General features: G+C 46.3%; 1 protein-coding gene across 10 annotated transcripts in view; it reads left to right on the forward strand.

The window, feature by feature from the left end:
* Phactr1 (phosphatase and actin regulator 1) overlaps positions 1 to 24,414 on the forward strand; it is a 439,140-nt gene that overhangs the window by 384,041 nt on the left and 30,685 nt on the right. For 7 of the 10 annotated variants that reach the window (XM_060372699.1, XM_060372698.1, XM_060372703.1 and 4 more), the window contains 2 exons: positions 9,345 to 9,595; positions 11,265 to 11,421. In XM_060372699.1, the coding sequence (XP_060228682.1) occupies positions 9,345 to 9,595; positions 11,265 to 11,421 (408 nt within the window). The remainder of the gene's footprint in view (positions 1 to 9,344; positions 9,596 to 11,264; positions 11,422 to 24,414) is intronic. The other 3 variants (XM_060372701.1, XM_060372704.1, XM_021630325.2) reach the window with 1 other exon arrangement.

Genomic DNA, 24,414 nt, shown 5'->3' on the forward strand with positions numbered 1-24,414 from the left:
AGTTCTCAGTGGGCCACTGAAGATCAAGATAGAAGTTAACACATTTAAATGAACTTGTCTGTGCTGCAGAATACCACTAAGGGGTAGGTAAAATTGTGATTGTTTTTCTCCCTATTGTCAGAGTGGAAAACCCACTCTGTGTTAAGGGTATTTGTCCAAGGTCACAGAACTAAAGGAAATAAGTATCGCTGATTCTGGGAGTAGGACTGTGGGGCCTGAATCCCTCAGCCAGGTTTCTAAATCTTATGTGGTGTTCAAACAGACACCATGGACCTTAGTCTCCCAGAGGGAAAAGTGGCTCTCTACTCCCCAACATCCGAAAAGCTCCAGGGAGTGCAACAACTGTAAGCACGTGGGATGTTTTCATGCTGCTAAGCGTGCTAAGGAGGTGGCACAAGAACACCCTTAAAAACAGCCTCCCGGCTGATGGGTGGTCCTCCACGTGTCTCAGGAAAACACGCCGTCAGTGTCTGAAATCCTCTGCCATCTTCCCTCAGAGACGCAGACATAGGCCAGGGAGACAACTTGGTAGGGAAGGGCACTTTCTGCCAAGCCTGGTGTCCCGAGATCCCTGGGACCCACGTACTGGAAGGAGAGCGCCAACTCCTGAAAGCTGTCCTCTGACCTCCACACAACTGCAGTGGCATGTACGCGCCCACACACGAATAAGTATATTCGCAAGGCTTGCAGTGTTCAGAAGGGTATAATCACCATCTTGGTTTCACAGACGAAGACACACCATCCCAGTAAGGATATAAACTTGGCTCTTCTCACCCCATGGCCTTAAGCTTCCTCACTAACCATGTGGCTACCTTCTCCCCCCCCCACCAAAAAAAAAAAAAAAGCTAACAAAGCTCATTATTTCCCCTACCACCCACTCTGAAATTTCTCTTCCACAAGCATGCTAGGTATGAGATGCAATTTACACAACAAATTCACGACAGTGGGCTGCGATCACCTTCATGATGAAAAGCAAGGCTAGCAGATGGTCCTACAAACCACCTTATTCTTCTGCAGTTAAGTTTGCTGTGAGGAGCACCAGAGTGGGAGTGTATTAGGACACTCACAGGTGGGTTTGAACTCGAGACTTGGGTGGTGCAGCTGTTTTTTGATAATTTGGATGCGTGTAACACATGGTTGTGGGTGAGTAGGTGTGGAGAGAGAGCAGGCTCAAGATGGAAGAGAGCTTACCAACCATCACCAAGCTCCACACTCTAGCCTTGGGCAATAAAATATTGCCACCATCATTCTCCTCCTACCACCCTGCTCTATTTTCTTTCAGTGACCTATCCCTGCTTTCCGTAATAATTATCTATTGGTCTGTCATCTGTTTTCTCGATAACAACTAAGGTCACAAGGACAATGATTTGATTTCTCCTTGGGGTCTCCCTAGAAGCGAAAACAGCCTGAGAACCTTTGTTTGTGAAAATCGATGGACAAGACAGTTTGCCAAAAGCGGGAGGCCTGATGTTCACAAAAGAAATACTAAATGTAGAGTCATTTGCAAAGCGTGAAAGAGTCCTATTCTGATGAGAAGCTCGTGTGCATAACTCTCTTCTTTGTGTCCTCCTGCCTCGATGGGAAAGTCAAAGCTGTACCCTCTTTCCTTTGTCCCACCTCCACCGAGAATATTATTTGGACAAGGTTGGAAAACTCAGCTGTCAATCAAGTAGGAGACAGATAAAGAATGCAGGGGGGAAGCTGGGCACGGTGGCCAAAGCCTATAATCCTGACACCAGGGAGGCTCATGCAAGAGGCCACCCTGTGCTACAGAGTGACACCCCGTCTGGAAAATAGACTTACACGGACTGGCGAGATGGCTCCGTTGCTGCAGTACTTGCCAGTCGAGTGTGAGGCTCTCCGTTTAGATCCCCAGCACCCATGTAAAAAGCAGCGCATGTCTGTAACTCCAGCAATGGGTCAAGTCGGGGGGGGGGCAGGAAGATCCCTGGAACTCACTGGCCAGTCCTAACAGAACTGAGTGCTCTGGCTTCAGTAAGAAACCTCGTCTCAAGGAAAATAAAGTGGAGAGAAGTGAAGATACCCAGTGTCAACCTCTGGCCGCCATTCTCAGATATTCATTTTCCTACCACTCCAATGGTCATGTGTTTTCAAGAAATCACTCTCTGGTCTCTGAGGATTAACAGACTAGCTGTTCATCTTCATTAATGTGGAAATATCAGCAAGCAGTTGGGGTCATGCATCAGAAAGGTCCCCTTTCAAGTGAGCTTCAGACATCACTTTTCCTCCATGGCACGGCAACAGGCTGGTGGGTGGGAGGCCCTGTGACCCGCCATCCATGAATGGGAAATTATTAGCTAATGGACATCTCTGCAGCCCACATAAAGAATCGAGGGCAAGTTGTGAAATTAAAAAAAAAAAAAAAAATTACTGTCCTGGGCTGGGGAGATAGCTTGGTCAATCAGGGATTGCCTGGCAAGCATGAGGACATGAATTCAAGTGAGAAAAAGTAGGGCATAGTCCATGCTTATAACCCCGGTGCTGGGAATGAGAGTCAGGCAATTCCCTGGTGCTTGCTGGGAAGTCACTCTAGCCTATATGGTGAGCCATGGGCCACCGAGAGACACTGTCTCCAAACAAAAAGCAAACAATGTCACTTAAGGAATGGCAGCTAAGGTTGCGGCCTCTCCACACTTAACACACACATACATTTACCTGCACAAAGCCACACACACATACACTCACATACACAATCACTGTTTTACAGCCTTAATCACGCTAAAACTTTTTGAGGTTAACCATAACATCATTCCTAAAGAAAAACATGTAATAAAGGGACATTGCTTCCTGGCACGAATCTGTGGTTAAAAAGGACCAAGAAGGAATTTATCTTCCCCCAAAGGATAGAGAAAATTTATTACCCACAAATATGACATGGAAAATGAAATTAAGTTCCAGCAGGAATGAGCTGTAATTTCATCCGCGTGAATTACAAAGAGAGATTTCAGAGGGGAGAGAGAGCAATCGGCCCTTTTCCTTTCGGAGATCAAAAACGTGTGAGAAATTATGCTACAAATTGCAGAGCCTGAGGCTGGAAAATGACAGAAATAGCCACTGAAGCCCAAGAAAACAGTTCTCCAGCTTCGTTTTAAGAAAGCGGGTGTGCGATGCTCGGTGGCCCGGGATTAGTCTGCTAAGATAAGCGCACCATTAGAGCATTTGTTTTCCCTTGGACTTCAGTCAGCAGGAAGCTGAGTTGTTCCCTAAATAGGCTAGAGTGCTCAGCCTTCCTGAGGAGAGGGTGTATTTTGAGTTCCTTTTTCCACAAGTTGTAAAGGATTTAAATGAATCCTTTTTCCCACCTGTTCTCTGTCCTTCTAGGGACCAATGACCCATATTTCTAAAACTGTCTGAGGTTCGGTATGTGACGAGCAACACCATATATGATACACAAGCTAACTTGTATCGTAGACTGCCCCTTCCTGGTACTCTCCATTTCCGATGGTGAAATCAGTACCCGTGTTTGTACCTGACATTGTCTCTTAGGACATGATTGACTGTGTACGCATGAGGGATGATACTAGAAGCCAGGACACAGAGCAAGGAAGATTATGGGCCAGTCAGTAGCTGGACCTCGCGGTCTTCAACTCTCCTCCTTCTCAGTTAACTGGGGAGAGATGCTTCCTGACCGCATGGCTGCTGCAAGGTCAGGGGGAGATGCTGGTAATACATGATGCTGGCCATTGCTGTCTTCTCCAGCCTACACAGAAATGCCAGCAGGTTATCCAACACTAGTCATGATGACATATCCATGAGTGGTGTGTTAGGTGGGGGGTACAGGGGTGTGTGTTATTTGTATAGGTGAGTGTGTGAGTGCGTGAGTGTGTGAGCATGTGTATGAGTGTATATGTGAGTGTGTTTGTGAGTGTATGTGTGACTGTGTGAGTATGAACGTGTGTATGGGTGGGTAGGTGTAGGTGGGTGTTAGCTCTCTCTGTGTCTGTCTCCAGCTATCCTTCTGTCTCTCTGTCTCTCTGGAGCCCAGGCAGGCTTCATCCTCCTCAGTGCTGGGTTTGTAGGCATGCACCACCACACTTGGGCACCAAGAAAATCAAAGCATAAGCAGTCAAGCTTTGGAACAGGGCAGAATTCCCACTAAAGTGAGCATAGTAATTCAAGTTCAGTTTTCTTTGGGAGCACAATTCCTTTTTTTTCTCTCAGACATCAAAGGATCTAATAAGAAGAGGCCAGAGGCAATATTAGATCTTCTACAATGCTCAGGACTGTCCCCAATAGAAAGAATTATCTTGTTCAAAAATGTTAAATACACCAATGTTGAAAAAGCCTGTCAAGGCTCACCATTAAGGAAAATAATGTCTTTGTCACTGGTGATTCCTAAAATGAGTTTAGGACAACCTTTATAAAAGTTTTAGTGTCTGATTAGATATATAAATACTAAAATATGTATCATATCTATAAAATGTATTTAATATGTTCTAAATATAAACAGTGCCCTCATGCTCATATGGCCACACCCTCCTGGCTGTGATGGGCCGAAGTAGCTTCTTCCTCCTTTGGTCACAGAAGCAAGAGCAGGAACTATGCTAACTGGCTTTGGCAGTGGCCTGAGGCAAAGCTCACATCAAGGTGCTGTGAGCATGGGGCAGACACTGTTGACAACAGCAGCCTGGAAGCAGAGAGAGTGGCAAACAGGAAGCAACTGGGGCAAGATGGCCTTCAAAGACGCTCTCCCAGGACCCCCGCTTCATCCACACAGACACAGCTTCCACAGTTCCACAGCCTCCGTAGAGTCTGTTCAGACCGTGACTCTTCCAGTGGCCAGTCCCCTGATGAAGGCAGGACCAGTCACTGCCCCTGAAACCCCGCCTGTGAACTCCCCTGGAAACAGAGAGTAAGCTTTTTACTACATGAGCTTGGGGGAGGGGCTCAGTATCTATCTAAACCATAACAGAGGGGAAGATGGGAAGCAGATAGATGCTTATCATTTTTACAACTGAGGGATCCTCTGCGGGCACAGGCAAGGTACTGTTGGAGACAAATGCTAAAAGAGAGATGGGAATGGAAGAGGTGAAGATGAGCCAGGAGTGTGTTCTAGGCCAAGAACACTGTTTGCACAGTGTGAGCTTTGTATAGACACATAGGTGATAGAGAGCATAGACCCTGTTGTCTCAGGTAGGGGGCACCATGCCAGGTTTGAACGACTGGACGAATAAGCTAATAGGTTTTACTTGTCTTTGTCAATGAGCAGCTTTACTTAAAGCAAATATCTGGAGCAACTCAGTCATATAAAACCAGCACTACAGAGACAGCCGTTCCTCTAGGCCTCCTTTGCTGCCACATGGGGGAGTCAGATGCTGCGCTTCCTGGAGTTGGTACTTGGCCTTGGATAGCACAGCTCGCACTGCCCTAGCTGGATTTTCCATTTCTGTTGCTGCTTTCAAGGACTTGGGAGCCATTCAAAATTCCCATGGCAAAGGCAGCTATGCGTTCTTTTTAGAACCTTGCCCCAACATGGGTGGGCTGACACTGATAAAACCTTCTGGAAGACCATTCCTGGAACTAACAAGGGAGGGTCTCATTTAAGGCCGTGTTGACAGGTCCAGCTAGCACACTACTGCCCCCCACCCCCCAACAAAGGCATGATTTACACAGTGTTTCATGTTGGGAAGGTGAGACTCAAAGACACTGAATAACTTTGCCCAATGACAAGAAGAGAATAAATGGGGGAAAACACAGACTCAGGCCTAAGGCTTGATTCCCTCAGCTGGAGTCCCATCATGACCTTGCCAGCCTCTTTCCCGCTCACTTCTTATCTTCTCGGATAGTTGTCTTCCTCTTAGTACCTTTCCTGATCTATACTTGCTGTTTGGTAGTTACTTAGTTTATGGATGCAGGGTCTCACTGTGTAGCCCAGGCTGGGATGGAGCTCCGAACCTCCTTGCCTCAGCTTCCCAAGTGCTAAGATCGTGGTTGCCCACCACCAGCCCCAGCTTGGATATTGATTAGTACAATACGTTCAGACGTTTTGCTGAAGTCGCGTAGGTTCCTGGAAAACACTAGCCCTAATTATACAAACTGAGGCATTCTAGTGCCTGCTAGACTGACACTTCAGGAAGAGAGCGGTGTCAGTCTCCAGCTGTGTTTAGAATGTCCCGTCCAGGCAGTTGTTAACCACCTCTATGGGGGTCCTTATCTTGCAATACTATACAGCTATCACTGCAGCTGGGTGTCCTCCTGTGGAATCCAGTTCTATTCCCCATCTCATACTCTTCAAGGAGAAAAATCGCAGACCGCCTGTCTTGTCACTTTTCTATAGCTGTGTAGAGACACCATGACCAAGGCAACTTATAACTGGCTCTTACCGCTCCAGAGGGTTAGAGCCTGTGACCATCATGGCAGGAAGTGTAGCAGCGGGCAAGCAGACGAGTGAGCATGGCACTGGACCAATAGCTGGGAGCTTATGTAGTTATCCACAAGTTGGAGGCAGGGGAGAGCTAACTGGGATTGGTGTAGGCCTTTGAAACCTCAAAGCCCACCCCCAGGGACGCACCTCCTCCAACAAGGCCACACGTCCTTCTTCCAAACAGCTCCACCAACCAGGGACTAAGTATTCAAATATAGGACCTATGGGGGGCCATCCTCATTCAAAACACCACACCAGCCATAAGGTTGAGTTTCTTGTCTCCTTTTTTTCCCCCTCTCTTCTTTGGACGCTCACTGGGGCTTCCAGCCTTAAGGCATTCTTGTTTTCTAGCTTCTAACTTTTCTTCACACCGAACAATGCCTGTGACCTGTGTCCCATCCCTAACTCCCAGATGTCTGCTCTGAGCTCTGTGCCTTTTAGGAACCATGCTAATTAAGTTATGAAAGTAGAAAGAGAAGGCAAAGGTAGGACAAAACACAGATGAAGCAGATATGTTGGTCATCATGGGGGTCCCCTAACAATGGGAGCAGGGGCTATCTCTGACTCTGTTGCCTGCCTCTGGATCCCTTTCCCCTAGCTGACCTGCCTTGTCAGGCCTCAGTGGGAGAGGATGTGTTTAGTCCTACTGCAGCCTGAGGTGCAGGGTAGATTGGTACCCCCTTGGGAACCTCCCCTTCTCTGAGAAGGAGGAGGAGGTAGAGGGAAGGAATGAACAAGGGTGGGGCTGGGAGGAGAGGAGGGAGGGGGCTGGGATCAGGCTATAAAGTGATAAATAAAAAATTAAATTTATAAAAAGGACAAAACACAAGCCATGTAATTACATTTTGTGTATCTTTCGTACACCCCCTACTTTCCATGATACCCAAGAAAGATACCCAGGCACATCTAGGATTTAGTCGATATATTTGCTCCATAGCATGGGCAAAGCAATAAGGTGCCCACTCAGTCTGATTTACAGTTAGACATTGTATTTGTCACCTAGAGACCACTATCGTGTGTTCGCCCTACCTGCTGCTCCCATTGCTGTGTCTATATAATTAGCTAGGAAATGGGCCACCTTAAACCACTGATCTCTAATAAAACATTGCATTTTTGAAAATACATGATTTTGTCCTATTCGGTAATTGTTATTTTTAAGTTTAGTTCATTGCCTTGAACAGCATAGCTCATATGGTGTTAAGTGGATTTCCCATTTGTGTCATTGAAGAGTTACGTGGAAAATACTAAGAGGAAAACAATGCTTTGGAAACAGTGAAGGGAAGAAAGTTAATTGAGTTTAAATTAGACACAGCAATAACTTAAAATATAATTGAAAGCTTCAAAGGAAACTGGTGCTTTCATACAATGTAGTAAGATTCATTTGGGATAAACTATTTTAGTCTAATGCTTTGATATATAATTTACCTTCACAATTCATTTGTTTATGAATGTCAAATACTTTTTTGATGTAAAAAAAATATTTTGAGTTTCCTATGTTCAGAAATCTTTAAATAAGGATATAAGCTCTATTTGTTTATGACTCTGAAAAGGAATAAAATTTCTATCTAATCTGGGGCTCTATATTTGTGGTAGAGTGCTTGAAGAGCAAGTCTGAGGACTTGGCTTCAATATCCAATACTAGAGAAAGAGAACAGAGAGAAAGAGGGGAGGGAGGGAGGGAGGGAAGGAAGGAAGGAAGGAAGGAAGGAAGGAAGGAAGGAAGGAAGGAAGGAAGGAAGGAAGGAAGGAAGGAAGGAAGGCATGTTTTTGGATTTTTGTTCCCATTATTATTTTTTAATATTATAATACGTTTATTGTCTTTTTCTTTTCCCAATGTGCAGTTTCCCCTCCCTGTCCTCCCTACAGCTTCCCCTTTACCTTTCACCTCTCCCCCAGAAAAGAGCAGGACATCAACCAAACACAGCATAACAAGCTACAATAAGACCAGACACAAATTCTCAACATCAACGCTGGATGAGGCAACCCAGTAGAAGAAAAAGGGTCCCAAAGGCAAGCCAGAGAATCAGAGACAGCCGCTGATTCCACTGTTAGGAATGCCACAAGAACACTCAGCTACACAACCATAACATACATGCAGAGGACCTAGGTCAGACCCACACAGGCTCCCTGATCTCTGTGCTCACTTGAGTCCTGGTCAGTTGGTTCCGTGGGCCATGTTCTTATGGTGTCCTTGACTTCATATGGAGGACTCTATATTACTATGGGATCTTCACTTAGGCACTATTAGGAAACTGTAAAGGTGTATGTTTTCCAACTATCAAATACTGGATGCTTAAGGAGTCTTTTTAATTGAAACTATATTAAATCTGCATTGACTTCGAGGGTATCATTCTTGCAAAACTGACACTAGGGTGGGGCAGAGAGCTAGGCTAATGTTACCTGTGACTGCCTGCTGAACCCCGATACCATCTTTGGAAACAGAACTTCCTCTGGGTGCTCCATGGCCATGTCCACCTTGAGGTCCAATTGCGGGGCTCAGCCCTTCACTCATCCCAGGCCTCCTCTTCCTCTGTACGTCCATCCAGACCATTTCAAACTCTCAAGCATTTCAAGCAGTTCCTGCCACTGCTCTACATTGGTTTTGAAAATTAGAACCTTGCTTGCTAGCCCTGATTTGAGATCAAGTCAATCCTTACTCCAGTTAGGAGGTAGGTGGGTTGCAGAGAAGCCCCGCCTTAGCAGGTTCAAAACGTGTCATTCAGCGACTGTAAGTTGTTATGCATCCATCACAACCATCCATCTAGGGTTCTTATGTCTCCCTCCAGGCCACTGCCTCCACCATGGAAGTAGTGCCCTAAGAGGACAAGCTATAGGGTGAGCAATGGATCCCGTTGCCTAGGGATCCTTTGAGAATGGGACAGCTGAATTTTAAAGCAGCTCCAAGCCATGAATAGGACAGGCTGGCTAAGGCAAATTTCCTCTTTCTTTTCTCTTTAAGCAGCTCCGAGCAACGAGTCCCCTGTTCCACTTCTTACCACAGCTCTGGTTTGCACTCAAGTGACAGTGTCACGAAAGCAGGATCCCTGGGCCTTCCGGAAATCAGACAAGTGCCAACTGTTGTGATTGAATGTGATGACAATAAAGAAAATGTGCCTCGTGAATCCGACTATGAAGACTCGTCCTGCCTGTACGCACGGGAAGAGGAGGACGAGGAGGAGGACGATGATGACGACGCCTCCCTGTACACTAGTACGTGCAGGCAGCCTTTCCATGGCTGTGGGGGAAGCGTGGTACTGTAGAGACAGCGCAGAACAGCTGCCTGATGGTCTGGTTTTGCCTGGGCCCAAGGTCACAGGGACAGCTCAGGTGACTTCTCCAGGCCCCACCTCCTTAAGCAGTAATAAGAGAGTAAAAATCACCTACACAGCTTCATAGCTCTGTACACATCACACCACTATTTTATCACCTCCCTCCTCTGCCTTGGTTGCTCTCTTGAGCTGTAACCCTCTCTTTCAGACAAGGGGTCGGGGGAGGGAGAGCTTAAAAGTTTGTTCCACGTGTGTAAACCTAGCTGCTGTGTATGCAACATATCCATGTTCAGTGTACCCTCATTAGCTTTGGAAAACCTGGATTTAAATTCTCCACCGAAGACTTTTAACTGTATTAAAAATCAGAGAAAGCTAGTTGATAATCTATTACCCTGGACATGAATAACTAGGGTTTAATGGTGTGAGGAGAGCTATAGCTTGACTAGGGGCCAATTGTTTAGTAGGTGAATTAATCATAACAGCAGCCATTTGTTGGGTATATAGTGGGTTCCCAGCAATGAGCTAAGATTGTGTTCTCACATCTCTATCTTAAAACAGTGTTAGGGCATCAACATGTCCCATTTTACTGGCAAATGGAGAAGGAAGGGTGGAAATGATGTGAGAGAGAGAACCATAGAGCTGCAGTAGGAGGCTGAAATGACCCATGAGTGGAACAGGGAAGCCGCTGAGCCCACTTGTCTTGTGGTGCTTGAGAGTTGAAGCCTCTGTGCCATGGTTTCTCACCTTAGCACTCTTGACCCTTGGGGCCAGATCATTCTTTCTTGTGGAGGTGAAGCTGAGCATCACAGTGGGATTGACAGGCACCAGGGTCTCCACCAGCTAGATGGCAAAACCAACCTCCCAACCCCCACCTAACCTTCAACCACCAAAACTGCCTCTAGGCCTCTCCAGCTGCTCACTAAAGAGCTAAATCAACTCCAATGGAAGCCACAGATTTATGGCAGCCCTGGATGCTCAGAAACCTGTATGTTCCGAAGGAAGAGCCGTCCCAGACTAGTGCTCATTCCACAGTCCTCGACTCCACTCTCACCCCAAATGGTCCCACCTTGACCAAAGAGCATCATTACATTATCTCCCTCTGTGTGCCCTGAGCTCCAAGTAGCTGCTCTCGTCTGTCTCCTGAGGGCTCCCAACATCCACTGAACATATGCAGATATAAATGCCCACAAGCCTGCTGCCCAATAGCCCCTGTCCTAACAGCAGCTCCACTCTGTGGAGCCGTCCCTAGCTGCTGAGACTGCTCTCCTGTCTGTTCCTCTCCCCTCTATGGCACTGCACAGCAGGTCCTGTCCTCCTTTGTGATGTTGTTGCATGATAGGGGTTTCTGAAGGGAGAGATTCAGTCACAGGGTTTCCCCCAGCCCCCGCTCCCAATATGTCCGACACCATATGAGGTGTCGAAAGCCTGGCAATGGCGGCAACACTAAGAGCTCAGACTTTGGCATTCTTGGATATTCAGCCCTTTGCGCCTGTCTTCCTGCGTTTTGCTTTATAACCCACCCATGGCCAGCCTCATGGGCTTCCAAACAGATAGGTGTCTCTCGTAACTGACTAATTTCTCCCCCCGTTCTCCCCCCCCCGCCCCTGCAGGCTCTCTGGCCATGAAGGTCTGCAGGAAGGACTCCTTGGCCATCAAACTCAGCAACAGGCCCTCTAAGCGAGAGCTAGAAGAGAAGAACATCCTCCCCAGGCAGACCGACGAGGAACGGCTGGAGCTCAGACAGCAGATCGGCACCAAGCTCACCAGGTAGGAAAGCAGCATCACTACCCTTCTGATGCCAGGAGAGGCTCTGTGGCTCAATAGAACCGTACAGCCTCCGTCTCCAACCTGCTTCTCTGTGTCTCTTAGCAACTCACCGCATGCAAAGCCAGTGGGTAGCAACTTGTTCGGTCCCTAAGATTGTTTGTACAGTCCCTCCCCTTTACTAAAGCAAACCTTAGAGATTTCACGGGTTAGGACTGAAGAACTTTGTGTGAAGCAGTTATAATTAGTTAACTATGGTGACAACCAAGCACACTTTGTGATATAGTCAAGAGTTTGGTAGTGGTGTCTGTTGCTGCTCTGGGATGCTTCTTGAATGGTGTATGTATGGTTATTAAAGACATAGGCATAGATTTGTGTGGTAGTAATATCTTAAACCCCTGTGTATGTTTGTCATCTAAGTCTAAGTTTATACAGCATCAGGTAACATGTATTGAACGCTTGCTATTTGGGCATGCTTCTGAGCATTTCTACATCGTATGTAGTAAATCACTCCTTTGTTGAATTTCTTTTAAGATAGGTGTGCTAATGCTCGATTTACACTTGAGGACATCAGGCTTAGAGAACTTCAGTTACTGTCTTAGTTGCTTTTCTATCATTGCACATTACTATAAATAGCCTCTTTCTCACAGTTACCTTGGTTTCTTCCTGGAGGGTGTTGTAGTAATGACATGGGGCTATGTGAGGTAGTCAACACTGATATGATTTAGCATTGTGTAACATAGTCTTCAAATGTAAGCAAAAATATCAGCGCACACATATGTACATTGTCCCATGCACTTGCTCTTACTCTGTATGTTTGTATGTGTGTATCATCATCTCTGTATACCTCATTGAATTGCAGTGGCGTGGCCACAGAATGGCTATCTAGTTCAGCCAGTGACAGTTACAGCTTTCCAGAAAGCACAACCCATGTCTTCTTCCTTCAACAGCTGCTCAAAGTGCACACACACACACACACACACACACACACAATTCCTCATGCTTAGAGTGGCGGCAATGCCCACTTACTGTCTTGTTGGACAGTGACAATGACCTGGGCATCCCTAGACCTACTCGCTCAGGCAACATATAACCAGATCTGGGGGAAGGGAGTGGGAGTGCATGGCTCTGAACTGACTCCAAGAGTGTTCCAGTATAAACGTAGTTCAAATGAGACCATCCTTAGGTGGCAGCAGGCCTGGGGAAAAGGAAAGGAGCAGATGCTTGGCCCTGGTCCTTCCAAGAGTTCAAATCCACCCGTGCATGTGGATATCTTTTGTTATAAATGTTTTTTCTTTTACTCCCATTCCCCAGAATTTGCTATAGGACAGATAGAGCATGCAGTATGCAGAGGCTCAGTGAAAGACTTCTCATACCTGATTGCCTAATGTAACATGGTGGTGAAAGAATCAGGAAGAATGAAAGTGAGAAATAAGGACAGGAAGAAATGAGAAGTGCAGAAGAAGTTCTGTTACCCTGGTTTAGACTGATAAGTGGGAAAGAACATTTTTTTTCTCTAGCATTCTTCCCAAAGAGAGAATTCTCCCAGCCTCTCATGCTGAACACCCAACTAAATCCCCACCCACCATAATGCTGTAGCAGCCATGGCTAAACTCAGAAGAGGAAGAAACACAGCTGTCCACGTTTGGAAAAGTTCTATGTTCAAACCTTTGTCCAAGGCATCCTTCCTCTAACAACCCTTCTTCTTTACCAATACATAAATTCTGCTGGGAAGCCATAAGAGCCACTGAAGACCCGCCATGGTGATTGTCTCTCCTCAGCCATCTTCTATGCTGGCTAGAGGGACAGACCAACCAAGGAGGGAGATAGGAGTGGGAACAGTGGTGCTGATGATGTCCAAGGCACTTCATTCTGTGACAAGACCTTGGGCAGCTGTAGACAGGTTACACAGCCTGAACCCAAAGGAGGAACATCAGGGTTGTCCAGTGTTTCATAACTCAGATGGAGAGGCCACATTCGCATTGCATAGTCATCCTTGTAGACACAGATTCACACAGAGAGAGTTTTAGAGACTGTCCTCTTAAGAATGAGAGCCCAGCTCTACTTCCAGAGCCAGTCACTGATCTTGAAACTAAGGCAGAAAGTCTGGGCTGGAGATTCGCCAAGCTGTTCCAGGACAAGAAGCCTAGCTTCAGGCGCTGGTTCTCAGTCTTCATTGGTGCTCCCTCATCCCCCGCAAACCTCCCAGGGTAAAATTCTGATCCCTGCATACATACACTCTGCAAGCTTGGTTATTACAAAAGGTGAAGTAAGAATGTGGAGGTCTGTCTGGCAGCTTGGCGGCCTGTGGCATTCTGTGTGACAGACAGCAGAAGCATACTGGAAACCATAAGCACTTTGAAACCCTCCAGCTGAGTCTGCGGTCCTCACGGAGTGAGCAAGAAAGACAGCTTTACTTAGCCTGATGGCTTTAATAGCTTAAGGCGGGGAAAGGTGCAGCAATCCAAGAATAATCCGAGAGTGGGAGTGAGGCATAGTGAGTCAATTTCTACAGACCCTTCCAGCATGAAAGTAGGATCTCTACCTAAATAATTAATTATTGTTCTTCAGTTAGGGTGTGAATGTGAAGTATCTCCTATATAGGTTTAAGTGCTTGAACGTTTGGTTTCCAGGTGGTGGTGCTGTTTGTAGGGGTGGAGGTTGCAGAAGCCTTAGAGTAGGCAGGGCCTAGAGGAGAGGAACGGGGTGTTGAGGGTCATAGCTTCCTCCAGCTAGAGCTGTTTGCATCCCGCTCCATTGAGAGAGGGCGAGTGCCACGGATGTGGCCACTGGGCCATAACCTCAGCCATACTCCTCTGCCTCTAAGTGGGACCCAGCGAAACCCTTCCTCCTCTTGGTTGCTTCTATAAGGTGTCTTGTCTCAGTGCAATTTCTGTTAGCATTGCCTTGCGGATGCTTTGGAGCAGGCATTCCTGACTCTTATTCAGTCATCCAAGGCAGGAGAAGCATGGAATTCTCTGGTTAGAGATGGGAATAGGAACAAGAGGTTACGCATTGCCGCTCGGGATTCCAGAATAGCGCAACAAGCATAGGAGTAAGCAAATCTGCCCCCTGAGGCGTGGGACAGGAGGAGAACTTCTCTTTCAGTTATTTCCTTCTTTTTAATTTCCCTATTTAGACTTCATTATAATGTTCTTGGCACATCCATGCAGTAGTCCCTATTATATATTAGCCATAAATGAGGGGCATGCAGCCATGCATAGTGGCCCACACTTGGAATCCCAGCTCTTAGGAGATGGAGGCAGGGAGATAGGAGGAACAGAAGTTCAAAGTCATCCTTGACTACAGAGGAAGTTCAAAGCCAACCCACACTACACTGGACCCTGTCTAGAAAGGTGATAATAGATAGATGGATAGATAGTAGATAGATAGATAGATAGATAGATAGATAGATAGATAGATAACAGTATATGTTGGGAACATGCTGAGATTCTTACTAATGGACTAAGGGTCACTTGTCCAAGCCATGTGAACAATGCTATTCTCTCCAGTTGCCCCTAGTCAAGAAAAATATGGAGACCATGGTGCAGTCTCTCTGAGTATCTTCTAGGGAGCTTAGAATGAGCCCTAAGAAGCGATCACCTTGACTCCAGAATGTTAGAGGTCTAGTTTCCTTCAGGAACGAAGCTTTTCCTTCATCTCCTCCCCTACATGATATTCCATCCACATGACTCAATTTTTTTAATTTCCAATCTAATTTAACACATCAAAAACAATGAGATGTGGAGCCCTGCTTTTCAAAGTTCATCAGTAGGGTGTCCTGTCAGAGTGACCTCCTGAGAATTGGACAGCATGTTTCTTCCCTTCTGTTTCTACTTTGGTGTGCTGATTTATTGGTGAAGTGACTGTGTAGCAGTTCAGGACTGATACAAGGGGGGTTGTCAGGGACAAAGGAACTAAAACACTAAAGCATGACCTGACAGTGGTCACAAAAACCCACTGCCCTCAGGCCCCTGGAGGACATCCAGAATTCCACCTTTGCCAACAGGGATCCACAGGCTTGGCCTCTGCCATGGGCCTCTGGGCCATTTGGATCAGATAGGAAGAAAGGCCTATGAAGAAACAAATAGCCAAGGGTGCCTCACAGTAGCCATGGGACCCTCCGCTCCACATCCAGCATGGCAGTAGATGAGGGCTAAAGCAGCTGCCACTCTTTTATCTGTTAAAATACCACCTCCAGGCCAGGGAGATGGCTCGGAACCTGAAGGCAATTGTCACCATATTTGAACAGCCTGAGTTCAATCCTGAGGACCCACACTGTGGAAAGAGAGAGCTGTCTCCCACAAAGAGCCTTCTGGTCTCCTCGTACACACCATGGCATGCTCCCAATACACACACACACACACACACACACACACACACACACAAATGTAATTTTAGCAACTAAAATACCACCTCCCATTCAGAGATCCAACTGTCAGGCTCTTTGCCATTATGGTTGACCAGAAGTTATTTTTCAGCACCCACCAGAGCCATGGCAGACAGAGGCTACACTGGCACCTGGCCATAGCCCTGTTAGAAGCGCTAAGAAGAGGGTAGGGGTTGAGATTGGGAAAGGACTTTCTCCTTGTGAGATCCTTTCCCTGCACTGAACATGGCCCGTGTTATTTGAGACTTTTACCTATTTTTTCCTCCCCGGGCTCCAAGGAAGATGCTGGCTCAATTTAAGCCCTCTGGAGCATTTGGTTGCTGGAGATGCTGTGACAAAGTGTCGGCCGGTTGGGTAGTTTACACAGTAGAAGCACATTGTCCCACAGCTCTGGAGACTGGCAGTCTGAAAGCAAGATATTGTCAGGCTGACTCCTTCCTCATGCTGACTGCAGGGAGGGGCAGGCCTGTGGCTCTGTAGGCTAAGGTACTCACCCCTCCCCAGCCCCAGCACCACATCCACTGGCTTGCTGGAAATGTTAGGCAGTGCCTTGACTTCGTTTTCACACCCAGCTCTGCCCTCAGTTTAACCTGGCCTTCTCCCTGAGTGAATTCTCATCTGTAAAAGGACAGCAGTGGTAATAGACTAGTACCCAGTAAACAGCCTCATTTGCAACTGGTTCCCTCTATAAAGACCCTAGCTCTATTCTCAAAGGTTCTGAGGGTTAAGGCTTTAACATACAAGTTGGAAGAATTTGGAATTCATTCCAGGGATACTCAGGGAAGCAGAACATGACTCTTGAAGAGGGACCGTGACCTCAAGTGCAAGTGAGGACAGAGAGGTATTGTATAGATGTGAACCAGGAAGTTACAGGCTTGTTAACGGGGAGACTTGGGGGCTAGGGTGAGATGAAAAACCCCTTACATTAAGGAGCCATCACTGCTGAAATGAAGCCTCCTGTTGTTTTGAAGAAATGAAAGACCATTTCTGTTGTCTCTTCTGAAAAAAAAAAAGAACTACTAAAATAAAAATTCCAGGTTTTAGTCAGTTTTCCATTTCTGTTTTAAAAAATACCTGAGACAATCAATTGGAAGAAAAAAAAGATTTAACTCACAGGTTTAGAGTTTTCAAACTGTGATCAATTGGCCCTGGAGCTTTTAGTTCTGAGGCAGGCAGCCCATCATGGCAGCACACATGAAAAAGCAAAGATTCTCCCCTCATGGAAGCCATGAAGCAGATGAACGAATCATCCCACAGTTCCCTTAAAGGCATACCCCCAATTACCTGAGGACCTCCCACTGTGACCCCCCCCTCTCAGAAGAACCACTACCTCTTGGTAGTTTTAGTAACAGCACTGGGTGGGTACCAAGTCTTTAGCACATGGGCAGTGAGAGACAGTTATCCAAACCAGGACTATCTACATACCAAATGCTACATTTGTAGGCTGAACTTAGCCCAAGGCCCCCATCTCAGCCCTGGACCACATAGTTTCAATCTTGGATGTGACAGCCATAATCTATCCTATTTGCAGAGCATCCATGAGGCCTCTGAATGCACTACCATGTGGATGAGGTAGCTACACAGGACCAGCCGGTGTGCCGGGAATGCAAGCTCAAGCATGTTCATGTGTGCATCTGTAGCAACTCAGAGTTGACAGAGCCTGGCCCGAATGTATGTTCTTGTTAAAAAGGATCCCGAGAATGTCACTCCGCATTCCCTAAAACAAGATAGTTTCTCACTTGCCGTGCTTCGGGGAATTAGCCAGGCAGTTCTCGGAACAGTGACAGGTGTCAGCTAGAGGAATATGGGTTAGATAAAGATGTTGCTTGACAGAGCCGCATGGCTCTCTGATCCTTACCACTCACCAGCCTAGGAATTAGGAGCTTGTGGTAAAGCTGCTTAAAGCTCTGCTGAAGCCATGGAAACCAGCATCCAGCACCAAGGGCTGGGCCAGATGTAGCTCCCTGCTTTTTTGTTGTTGTTATTATTATTTTTATACAGGGTTTCTCTGTGTAGTCTTGTCTATCCTGGGCTCACTTTGTAGACTAGCTGGCTTCCAACTCACAGATAATCCGCCTGCCTGGGCTTCCCTGAGTGCTGGGATTACAGGCGTATGACACTGCGCCTGGCAGCTCCTGCTTTAAAATGTCCATTTCTCTCTGCTCTCCGCATCATTAGGCTCAAATTCAGGACCTGAAGAGTGACCCATCTTTGTGTTTGCAAAGGGCCTGGCAAACCAGGGAAAATAGTTGTTTGAGCTCCCCATGAAACCTCACCATATCTCTCTCTCCTACTTAAGATTGAATAATATCCCACTGAAAGGCATCCTTGTTCTCTAAACAGTCTGCCATAGCATCACAATAATCACAATAAACAACATATAAAATAATATGTACTGAGGGTGGTGTGCCTTTAACTCATAAGGCAGTATTCAGCAGAGAAAAAAAAAAAATTGAAACTCATTTTTTATGCTCGTAGCCCAGGCAATAAAATAAAACAATCCCAACTTCTAATGCAACATTCATAGTGTTTATTGTTTGGTAAGATTGATGCTTGGAGGCTGACACTCCAGCACCTACCCGCAGAGCAGCAAATAACATGTCCCCTGGGGCCTAAGGACGAAGGCTGGGTGTGAGCTGGCATCACCCCAGGCCACATAATTTCTTCTGCTGCAGAAACGCTTTCTAAAAATAGGAATACCAATCAGAGGTTGTATGAATTCTGTTCAGCCTGAACTTGCTTAGTGTCTATGGGCACAACATCGCTATGGATCCCGCTTGGGAGGAAGAAGGAAGAGCAATAGACTCTTAATTCCCTATAGACCTGGAACCTGCATTTTTGCACCTTCTTCACCATTGTCATTATCATCATGCTGTTGTCATGGTTATTTTGGTCATGTAGGTGGTGGGGAAGTGGACGTGCTTTGAGGAACAAGAGAGGAATGGGAAGGGAGCAGTGGTATGCCTGTCATTAGACTCACACAGCCTGAGGGGGACTGGCTTGCACTGGGTAGACATTGTCCATGAGTTCAGAGACCCCTTATGAAAGAGGACAGGCCAGTCACTAAGCTGACTTTTGGGAGGGGAGCACACCGGGATGAACCTTCGGTGAGTGCAGTGTTTTGCTGTGGCAAATTTGCATTAAAAACAGAGGGCTATAAGCCTGGAGAGATGGCTTGGTGGTGAAGAGCATGAGCTACTCTTACAGAGGGCCAGGATTCAGTTCCCAGCACCCACATGACAATTCACAACCATCCATGATCCCAGTCCCTCTTCTGGCCTCCGTGGGCACTGCATGCCAGGCCACATACAGTCATTCAGGCAAAACACTCAAACGCCTAAAATAAAAATAAACAAATCTTTTAAAACTATACACAGCAATCCTTTGAGGAGCGGGGACTGTTTTAGATCATCCACATCTTTCATGAACTCACAGCACAAAGTAGAGACTCCTCCAGAAAGCTGACATCCACTGAAGGATGCTCGCATCTCCTTGGGCTACAGCCATGTGCCCACTGGTTTCTTATTATTGTTGTTTAATGAAAAGGGGAAAAAAAACAGCCCTAAATGAAGGTGTGAGCAAGGCACTATGGGAGAGGGCAGGGGGGATAGGCATTCATTTGAGTATTATTTTAGTTTTCTTTCCATTGTTGTGATAAAGCACTGATCCAAATAAAACTTGGAAAGAGTTTATTTCATCTTACACCACCAGGTATAACAATGTACTGTCTATGGAAGCCGGGGTAAGAACTCGAGGCAGGGACATAGAGGCAGGAACTGAAGCAGAGACCACGATGGAGTGCTGCTTACTGGCGTGCTCCTCATGGCTTGCCCAGCCTGCTTTCTTCTAGAACCCAGGATACTTACCCAGGAGTGCCACCACCCACAGCAGACTGGTTCTTCCCACCTTAATCATTTATTAAGAAAATGCCCCCCCACAGACATGCCCAGGGTCCAATCTAACGAAGGCAATTTCTTAATCACAGTTCCTACTTCCCTAGTAACTCTGGTTTGTATCAAGTTGACAAAAACCAACCAGCCCACAGAAGTTCTGTCATGGAGAGCTGACTGACTCCTGTCCCAGGACCCATGGTGGCTGAACACCTCAAAGCCAAGGAGGGATGTTTGCAATCTTTTTCCTTCTCACCACAGCTTCTTACTGAGAAGCACAGGGTAAAGACTGAACTGGTGGCTATCAGTACGATGGAGTCTTAACTGCCTGTGTGTCTAAGTGCATATGCACACGGATGCTTGTGTGAGTGTCTGTGTCTGTGTGTCTGTGTCTCAGGAGGAGGGGAGTTGGTCTGCAAGCCACCCCCAGGATGGTGGGGAACAAAGCCATATCTCTATCAAGCACTTGGGCCCTGCATCTGTGCCCCGCAGCTGCCTCAGAAGCTGTGCATTTTTCAGTGATGTAGTAAGTGTTGGGGGGGGGGGGGTCACAAGAGCTGTCTTGGGCCAGTGAGAACAGATTGAGCTGTGTTTTAAGATTACAAGGGTGGTTTTTTTTTTTTCCCAGAAGAAAGGGGCTGTCCCTGTAGAGTATGGGTCTTCTGTTTTTCAATTTCATGACTTCTTCTTAGTTACTAACCAGTCATTAAAGTTCCTACTTCCCTAGTTACTATTCCCTAACTATTCCAGCCTACTTCAAACTAGAGGTGCACAGGTTGAGGGGGACACAAGGACATTTGACTGCAGAGTAAATGGATTCATAGACTCCTCTGAGCTGCTTTTCTAGTCACTTTTTTTAAAGGGCTTTTCTGGAGTTAACAGGAATCTTCCAAGGCTAGCCCAAGCCCAGTACAGGCCCTGGTTAGTTCTCCAGACGATTTTCTCCTAAACCTTGTTGAGCTATCCCCAGTGATCTTTCCTAGCTATTCTTCACTCTGGCATATAGAAAGGAAAGCTCTGACCCGTCAGCTGCTCGGCTAAATAAAAGCGGGGTCACCCTGACCACGTGCAGCAACAACTCACGGGGCTCTGGGTCCTGGAGATGTGTGGTTTGAAAACCTTTTGCTGCCGGTACAATACATTCCAACCAGTGCCTCCTCTACTCGTGCTCCTCAGCAAGAAGGCTGACCCAGAACTCTCGCTTTGTATGTGAGGAAAGTGAGCTAACAGAGCGTAGACAAAATCCATGGTGAAGAAAAGCACCTCTGCAATCCAGAGTCTCCATGTTTTCTGACCTATCTGTCTGTTAGGAGAAAATCGGCAGTTGCCTTTTGTTTTTCTGTTGAGCAGAGTTTCCCTCCGAGGCATCTGTGGCTTAGTAGATACTGAGGTGTGCCACAAAGCCCCACCCAGATCAGCTCATTCTGGAAACTTTGCCTCTGTGAGGTTGTGCCTCAACATTGTAGCCAGCTGCAATTTCTTCATAGCGGCTTTTCCAGTACCTTCTAGGATGATAGCGTTCTTAAACTAATGCCTGCGACTGTGTCTGATACCCTTCATTTTACAGATGAAACCAAAGCTCGTATAGACCACGCTTCTGACCACGTTCACACAGTAGTGATAGTCTGTGAACAAGGGCTTAAAACCAAGTCCCTAGACTCTATCAAATGTAAATTAATATCCCCCAGGAGGGCGGGGAAGGACGCTAGACATGTATCCCAGTGGTAGAATGCTTACATAACACACACACACACACACACACACACACACACACACACACACACACACACGGAGTGTGAAGGGGAGAGAGGGGCATGTGCTTCTTACTGGCCAGTTATTTGCTAGTACACATGACAAAAGAGTCTTCAGCTGGTACCTTCATTTGACTTGGCCCATTCTAGTGACATTGTCTCCAAAAGGATGAGTGACAACTAAACATTCATTTTTATTGAAAATTCCTGGTACATGCCTTTAAGCTGGTCTCTGAGGCCAGCCTGGTCTACATAGCAAGCTCCAGGATGACCAAGGCTACATAGGGAAACTTTGTATCAAAAAAATAAAAATAAAATAAATAAATAAATAAACAGAATTCTTTCTGGAGTTTGGGGGAGAGCATTTCTTGTCCCCATAGTCACTTGCTGGGTATATAGTGCCCTTTCTTTCTCCCTCACTCACCAAATCTGGCTTTGAGTTTAATGGGATGTGAGCTTTCCCTGCTCCAATCACAGAGCTTGCACATAGCCCTGACTGTTTAAATTACAGAATTGGATACAACTGAAATTTGGCACTTAAGTTGTTTCTTGTGTATCCCTTTACATTTTTGTTCCCTGGCAAAAGACCCAAATCTCACACAGAATGATAATAGGAGCAATTCATTTTATCTGTCTTCATTATATTCATTTCACTCCTCTTAGAATGCCAGGATTTTTATAATAACCTCCACAGTATATATGCCAAACTAAATAGCAATGTTTAGGAAAAAAAAAAAAACTATCAACAAGAGAAATAGAAAGGCATCCAAAGATTAAAATGATGGGAAATTGCTCTCCCCATGATTCCAGAAAGCAAATCCTTTGAAATCTAAGTGAGCACACTTCTATTTTAGGAAATGTGATCATGAAAATTTGATGATCTGTGCCCATTGAATCATTAAAACAACAGTTTTTCAAAATGCAAAGGCCCTGTAGCTCCTTTGAAAGGAGCTGGGCAGGCAGATATTTTGTGGGCATTGACAGGTAATCAGGATAGTGAAAAGAGGCTTGCCTCCCGTGAATTCTGCCCTTCCTTTGTCTGCTCTAATCATCCTGGCTTTGCCTGTCTTCATGTTGTAAGTCATCAAGTTCCCTCGTAGAGAATGCCAAGACAGTCCCTTGCATCTTGGAATGTGCCACGGTGACATTGTGAGACACTGCCCACCCCCGCTTTGACTGAACCCGTGAATCTGCCACCTGTGCATTGTTTCTCGAGAAGCCTGGTTAGTGCCCTGCCCTTGCTTAATGGAAACTGCGTGGCAGGTTGGCTTGAAATCCCACCCAGCCAGGACAGCCCATCCTGGCAGCAGCGCTCAGAATCACCTGCCACTGTTCTGGCTCCACTTGCTTTCTTAGTTCACAGTCCTTAATCAACAGCGCCGTCAGGAGCCATTCATTGCCTGTGAGCTCTGCTTCCCATCACACAGCACTGGTTCGGGGCTGTGTGCTGGGCTGTGCTCAGCTAGTCCCCAGAAGGGAACTGCGGATGTGTATAGCTTCATCTGAGCAAAAATACAATAAGCCTGTTTGCTGAAGTCAAAACAAACCAACACTACATACATACATGTATATATACATATATACATGTATGTATTCTCCAACCCAGCTTTTATATTTATATAAAGCTGGGCTAGAGACACAGCTTAATGATTAGGGCACCTTCAGAGGGCCTGAGTTCAGTTTCCAGCATCCACATCATTTGGCTCAGGTCCACCTAGAATTCCAAATCACAAGCAACAACATCCTCTTCTGGCCATCTTGGGCACTGGCACTCTTGTGGTACACATTCACACACACATAAATATACACATTCACACAAACATACACACTTGCACACATGCATACATACACGCACATAAACATAATCACACTCATACATATAGCACACACATAAACATACACAAACATACTCACATACATACACATATATAAACATACACACACATCACATATTATCACACACCCACACACAAAAATAAGTCTTTTTTTTTAAGATTTAGATTGCCTTAGACATTAACTGAAGTGTAAGTTTGCACCATGCAGTCAATGAGTAATTATTGAATTTGTGAATAATGCAGGACTGAGCTGTTTGTAAGACTCTGTGAAACACCTCTGAACATTAAACTTTTCACCTATATACAGTTTTCAAATGCCCTGTCAGAGAAACACACTTGACCTAAGAAGAAAACCTGATGACTTTTGTGTGTTTCACCATCACCTTCATCTGGTCAGTAGCAAAGTCCTAAAGCTCCAAGAGCTAAGTCGTCATTGGAAGATCAGTTAGCAGACACAGCAACCAGCCATAACCCAGCCATTCACTGCCCCTCGTGGAGGAGCTCACAGCTGCAACCACACCCCTATAGCCGAGCCACCAGGTAGGCTAATCTCCCAGGGGCCAGCGTGCAAGCAAGGAACCAAAGACTGGACATCACACTGTGGAAGATGACACTCAGCACAGAGCATGTGAATGTAAAAGTTTTCAGTGTGCGCAACAAGAAAAGCTAGCATGTGAGAGGCAGATGTTCTCTTCATGGGTGATGCCAGAGAGGAAGACAAACCAGGCTTGTCATCATGTGTGGTCACCTAGGATTGGGGAAGGCTTAGGATACTGCTGGCCCTTGTCACCTGCTGGTCATGCTCAGCCTTCTCAATCCAGTGTGAAGGACCCAGCAGAGGACACCTTTTTGGTGAGGCTTAGAAACTGCTTCCGTCACTACTAACCAATAATCCACCTCACTTTGTACGAGGGAACCAAAATAATTGGCATTAAGTAGGCTGTGGTGGTTTTTGTTTGGGGGTGGGGGAGTTCTATGTAGCTTTGGCTGTCCTGGACTCGCTCTGTAGACCAGACTGGCCTCGAACTCACAGAGATCCACCTGCCTCTGCCTCCCCGAGTGCTGAGATTAAAGGTATGTGCCACCACACCAGCAGCTGTTTTGTTGTTGTTGTTGTTGTTGTTGTTTTG

The sequence above is a fragment of the Meriones unguiculatus genome, chromosome 19, assembly GCF_030254825.1.
Source record: "Meriones unguiculatus strain TT.TT164.6M chromosome 19, Bangor_MerUng_6.1, whole genome shotgun sequence".
NCBI lineage: Eukaryota > Metazoa > Chordata > Mammalia > Rodentia > Muridae > Meriones > Meriones unguiculatus.